The sequence below is a fragment of the Mixophyes fleayi genome, chromosome 4 (assembly GCF_038048845.1).
Source record: "Mixophyes fleayi isolate aMixFle1 chromosome 4, aMixFle1.hap1, whole genome shotgun sequence".
Classification (NCBI taxonomy): Eukaryota; Metazoa; Chordata; class Amphibia; order Anura; family Limnodynastidae; genus Mixophyes; species Mixophyes fleayi.
In genome coordinates this window covers 254,251,377-254,257,376 of record NC_134405.1, presented here as the reverse complement: position 1 = coordinate 254,257,376, position 6,000 = coordinate 254,251,377, and the positions used below count along the sequence as shown (strand labels likewise).

Here is a 6,000-nt window from a genome sequence, read left to right as displayed (position 1 = left end):
CTGTACGTGGAATTAACAATGATAAATATGCATGCACTTTTGAAGACTGCCCTACGCGGGGACAACAATAGCCTTGTCTAAACTAAAGCTTTGATCAACTTCTTCATTTGTGCCAATGTCACCTTTGTATCTCTATCCATCTCTCATTTCATCTGTCTGGCTAAGCCTACAAGATCATTTGGGGCTAGATTTACTAAGCTGCGGGTTTGAAAAAGTGGGGATGTTGCCTATAGCAAACAATCAGAGTCTAGCTGTCATTTTGTAGAAGGTACTAAATAAATGAAAGCTAGAATCTGATTGGTTGCTATAGGCAACATCCCCACTTTTTCAAACCCGCAGGTTAGTAAATCTAGCCCTTAGTCTTTATAGTTTTGACAGGGTTAATAAGCAATTCACAATAGTTACATTATATCTGCTGATGTGCCATCTATTATCGATACAGAATAACTAAGGCATTTTTGTAAAAATGCAGTTTATTCTACAGCTCTGATGAAAATGGCCAGACGTCCGTTTTCTAGAGGGACCTGATCTTACTTTATATTTATACATTCCTAACAATCTGATCCTTATATGGGGAAAGGCTTCAGTACTGTTAATAATTGTAAGTGTGTACATTTTGAAAAGCCCAATAGGGCAAATGTTTTTATTTAAATAGGTGATTTTCTAATATGTACAAACACTGCAATTTATAGTTACTATGTTTTAGTAACAGAACACAGGGAGACTAAATGTGCTAGAAATATGTTTTCTACTGTTATTTCAATGTCTAATAGACTTATGTTGAAAGCACCAAAATACCAATACAAGAGACACATTAGCACCAAATACATGTCTATTTTTCTTGTTACACATGGTAGTAACTCAATAACTTCAGGTAAAATAGTGTAAGATATAACAAACAATCAGAAATGATGTAAGAATTAAATCTAATAGCTTTGAATAAAATAACCAAGACTTAAGAATTTGAAATGCAAAAACAGATTGGACAATGAGCAATTGTACAATATAAATCATATTGCATTCCGTTTGTTTGTAAAAATACATTTAAAACATAAAATGTACTAATCTACAGCAAAAATGACAGATTATGATCCCTCCTAAATTGTACTCATACAAAAAGGTACATTTGGCCGCCTGGTCTCACCACCAAGCAATATTTCTGTCAGATTTGGCAACAAAAGTGAAAAATTTGTATGGCTATATCTGAAAGATCAGATGTAGTCATTGTTGGCTGACATCTTATAGTGGTCTTCTAGGGCTCACAAAAGATGTTTTTTTTTTTTAGCCAGTTAGGTTAAAAAAGGAAATAGCCTATCCAAACTGCAGTGTAAATCCTATAGTGCTTATAATTTTTATTTCCAAGTTCACAATCTGATATTTGTGTGCTTACAGTTACCATCACCCTCAGTGAAAGGAAGGAGAGGCAAGAGACACCTTTTTTTTTTTTTATTTAGAACACCGCACAGTTCTGCTGGCAGTTTTCAGAAACGGTGAACAGTGCCTCATCAAGAAACCATTATGGCAATGCACATTTTAAGCTCGGGTCCCAACTAAAACAAACTTTGACATTAAGATTATCTATCTATATCCCATTACCGAATTACCAGGCTGCTGTTTATTTACTATATATTTATGTGTACACTTTAAACTTTATTTAAAAGGCAACCAATAAAATATTGTATTGAGACAGAATTTCACTATTTGAAATTATTTTTGCAAAATAAAATCTAGGTAGATTATTTACAATTAATGAGTAAAATACGAAAATAAATTGATGGGTGGAGTCTACTCTCATATAATATATGCCTCTTTGAATATTATATGGTCTTCAATGTTGTTGCCACAACATTTAGACAATGACACTTACAATGAATTTACAATGTATAAAAAAAATAATTAAAATTAATGAGTAGACCCGCTTCAACCTGTAAAAATAAATACCATTGGATTGGTGCTTTCCATTGTGTGGTACTCATTTAAAAATAAAAATTAATATGAAACATTTCTTTCAAAATGTCTAAAACAAAAATCTTGTGTTCAAAGGGTTTAGAGACTGCTTTCTTTTTCCTAGAAGGTCATTGGCATACATTTTCTGAAAATGCGTGGCATTCCATGATCGCTGGGTGGATAGGATTATAATCCTTTATTGAAGTATACTCTCTCCAGCCCTGGATTGTTCTCTTTAATTTGTGCTTGTAGTTCGGGTTCCAAGCGCGACACGGACATTGAGCTAGGCAAAAATAAAGATTATTAATTAACAAGTTAAGTGTAACCTTTGAGACTCAAACGGGAGCAGAAAGACGATGACACTGGAATCATAACGGTTGTGTAACTCAGTGACAAGGATCTCATGGCAAAATAGTTTACTTTCTAAAAATCCACTGAAAATAGTAGAATAAAACCAAATTAAAAACAAACAGCTTTTTCACATGTAAGTGAAAAAAAAGACTAACTAGAATAGGCTAAATTAACTAACAAGTGGAACAGTAGTGTTTAATCTGTAGGACCACACTGCCTGGGAAGTTTCTCGCTCCCAATAGTGCCAATATCTATTACACCAAAGATTTTAGAAGTTTGGACAAGCTGTACAGCCATCCAAACAGCTGTGTTCACAACTGTATACTTTCAACTTCTCCAGTTTTATATTGTCACAGGCATACAAGAGTAGCTACCAATGTGTGGGGTTACAGGCAACACACCACTGTGGTCCTACTGATTAGGCAGGTTGAGGCTTATTGATGTACTGAATGTACACATTTATTTATATGAAAGGGTTATTAGTGAAATTTACAAAATATGTAAGAGTGTCAGGAATGTAACTTAAATATCTTCAATTGAGTTCACATATAACATGAAAAGTAAAATGTGTTTTTATTAAAAAGAAAAAAAATTAAAAAAACAAACAAAAAGCACTGTACTGTATGTAGACAAATCGCTTGTCACTTCTCATTAGTCATGTCATAAAAAGCACTTAATCAACATAGTAATCCAAATATAAAGTTGCAAATATGATCAGTTTATAAATAGTATTTGTTAAAAAAAAAAAAAGAAAAAAAAAAAATGGAAAAAGAGAAATTTTAATATGAGAGAAGTTTGTAGCTTTAGTTCTCGTTGATGTGTATAGGAATCTTACCTTTTTTGGGGAAATAATGCACAGCAAAGAGGTGTTGCAAATACCAAACTGGAAAAATAAAATACATTCTTATAAATCTCTTAAAGCAATAAATAAATATGTTTAAAAAAATGCTATTGATAAATGTAGGTATGTCTTCTAAGATTTACAATATTGCATGACCTATTTGACCATGAAAATGGAAAACATGATTTTATGGTACATTTAATAAAAAATAACTTTATTCTTCGTATTTGAAAGCAAGTGTCATAAATCAAACTAGACAAACCCCATGTTTAGAAATCAGTGCTTGTAAAAATGTAGTACCCTCGTACTAAATATTTATAGTAACAATTAGATCACTGAACTATTCAGATCTTCTAGACAACTGTTTTTCTTTATTAGCCGATGAGCCATGTGAAAATAAATGGGAAATGTGTAAGAAAATATTGAATAGGTGTGATGCCTATTAAACAGGCATGATACATATTATTATGGCTATTGTACCCATTATATCGAATAGTTGTATAACTTTAAATAGGATTATGCTCTTCTCCATATATGTATGTGAGTGTGGCTTTATTAATAAGAGTGGACTTTAATTACAATTAACTTTTTCTCAGTCTACTTTTATTTGAATATGAATTTCATACAAACCTTTAAAAAAACAAAGAAGAAGAATATCAAAAATACTTACCAGAATCCCACTAATCCAACTTGTATAGGGGCACTCATCCATGGAAAACGCTGAACACAAAAACATGACAACATAGCTTGTGTGAGATTTGTGTAAGTGCACGTTGAAAATTATTACAGTACTATACATACACAACACAGATATCCACATTACCTTAAGAAAAGCTTTCTTTTCCAAACTGTTCATTAGAAATGGAGGGATAGCTGTAAATAAGTAGTGTATGTGTTAGCAACTGAGCAAATCCTTCACAGTATTCTTAATAACAATCTGCTTAAAGTGACACATCACAAACATGTATAATTTATATTTCCTTTAAATACAGGATTTTCTTTTCAGTGTGTGGCAAACATCGGCTATTTTGCACTATCCGCAATTGGCTATTCATCTGTACCCTAAGACAGCTGGGACAATTGAGTTCCAACTAGTGTGCAATGCTCTTGTAGAGACAGAAGAACTACACCCAGTTGCTTGGTCCTCTACTTTTGCAAATAATAAGTTGGACAAAACAGAGTTACACAATATACAAAAAAATCAATGCTTGCAATAACTTCATCCTGTGTGAAACCAAACAAAAGAGAAGTGCATGTTCACTCACACACTGTTTGAGTGCTGGCTTTTATTATATCCAGAATAATTTACAGTTGTGTCTTATGTGCAGTATGTGTGCTGTGTGTTCATGTGATAAACTGCTATATTACCCCAATAAAGTAACTACAATTGAATACAAATTAAAGGTAATTTTCACCAAACATAAATTTCTGTAATATAGAGTGATTATTTCATATATTTTATGGAGAATCTTTACAAAACAAAAAAAAAAGTGTGTACTTTTGAAATGGTACAAGGCGGCACCTCAGTGAAGATGTTCATGTATTTTACACATTCCAAGGATAAAAATACTATGGTGAATCAATTTTAGCTAATCTAAAGCATCATTTAAAATGCAGAAGCAAAAGTGTTGCAGGTGAGATTAATATGAATATTTCTGCTGTTGTGAAATGTATGTTACAGAGCAAAATTGCTAAGTTATAGCATGTTTACAGCCCCCTGGATTGCATTTAATGTAATCTTATATGCACACACCCATGCCAGGGGCAGCCATCAGGATCCTAGAGACGACCACCTGAGTGATGGCTTGTTTAGCAGCATTGGCAGATTCTCCTATTCGGTTTCCATTCTCGTCTGTGACTGGAATGCCATGTTTCAATTCCCTTTAAAATGTAACACAGCAATAAATTATTTGTACTGGACATTCCTCCTAAATTGCAGTACCATGAAAAAAAAAAAAAAAAGACTACAACATGCTACACACCAAACACCCAACTCACAAGTAAACTGCTGGTGAAATCACCATTCATTCTATTTAATACACAAGGATAGATTGGCGTTTGTGTCTTTATCATCTAAAAGTAAAGGTTTATACACATATACAGAGACAGTTGGGAATATCAATAGAGAATCAATATTCAGGAAAAGCAGAACAAACATCTCTTAAAATAACATGTTTAACTCATACTTCTTTACAAAATATATTTCATTCATTTTCATTTCTATAACATTAACTTCTACTCCACTTACCATCAGGTATAGGCTTTTTGCAAATGTGCATTAACGGTGGTAATTGCATAATATACAGACATCTTTATTACACCACCCTTACCATAATGCTAATTTTGGCCATTGCGCCAAGCTAGTGGCATAAACACAGAAACTGTAAATGGTAAACCACATTGTAAAAGCATACAGGAGTAATGACTTACAAAACCCTATAGATTTATAGGGATTACCATTTTCAATTGAAACCCAAAAAGCCTTAAATCTGGTTCCTCGAAAAAGCCCAAATTTTCCACATGCACCTTGTGTGCGCCATGAAATCAGAGGAAGTTTCTGTTTGCACACCAACCCCACCCCGCTCATCTTCACGGATGTTCACGCTCTGACCCACTTCTGACAGTCAACTCCCAACGTGCATGGGAGGAAATCACTACGAGAGCCATGGTGCCATCAGCATCACCAGAAAGTGGTCTATCGGCTTTCATCCCTATCTTTGTCAACCATTTACAACCCACCTCTCGCACCGTTATATGCCACTTGGGACCTTCTCTTATGGCACCCTTTACACGTTGGCTGGAAACTTCTGTCCTGGTACCTCTCACTTGTGACCCTGCCCTTTCCAACACCCTAAGACCAG

The 6,000-nt window shown here is 33.9% G+C and overlaps 1 protein-coding gene across 2 annotated transcripts in view; it reads right to left on the bottom strand.

Annotated features, from left to right (window-relative positions):
* Positions 1-302: 302 nt before the first annotated feature.
* SFXN1 (sideroflexin 1) overlaps positions 303-6,000 on the bottom strand; it is a 29,503-nt gene continuing 23,805 nt past the window's right edge. For both annotated transcript variants that reach the window (XM_075209646.1, XM_075209647.1), the window contains exons 7-11: positions 4,893-5,020; positions 3,963-4,012; positions 3,810-3,859; positions 3,134-3,181; positions 303-2,230 (exon numbers count right to left, since the gene is read on the bottom strand). In XM_075209646.1, the coding sequence (XP_075065747.1) occupies positions 2,134-2,230; positions 3,134-3,181; positions 3,810-3,859; positions 3,963-4,012; positions 4,893-5,020 (373 nt within the window). In that variant the 3' untranslated portion in view covers positions 303-2,133. The remainder of the gene's footprint in view (positions 2,231-3,133; positions 3,182-3,809; positions 3,860-3,962; positions 4,013-4,892; positions 5,021-6,000) is intronic.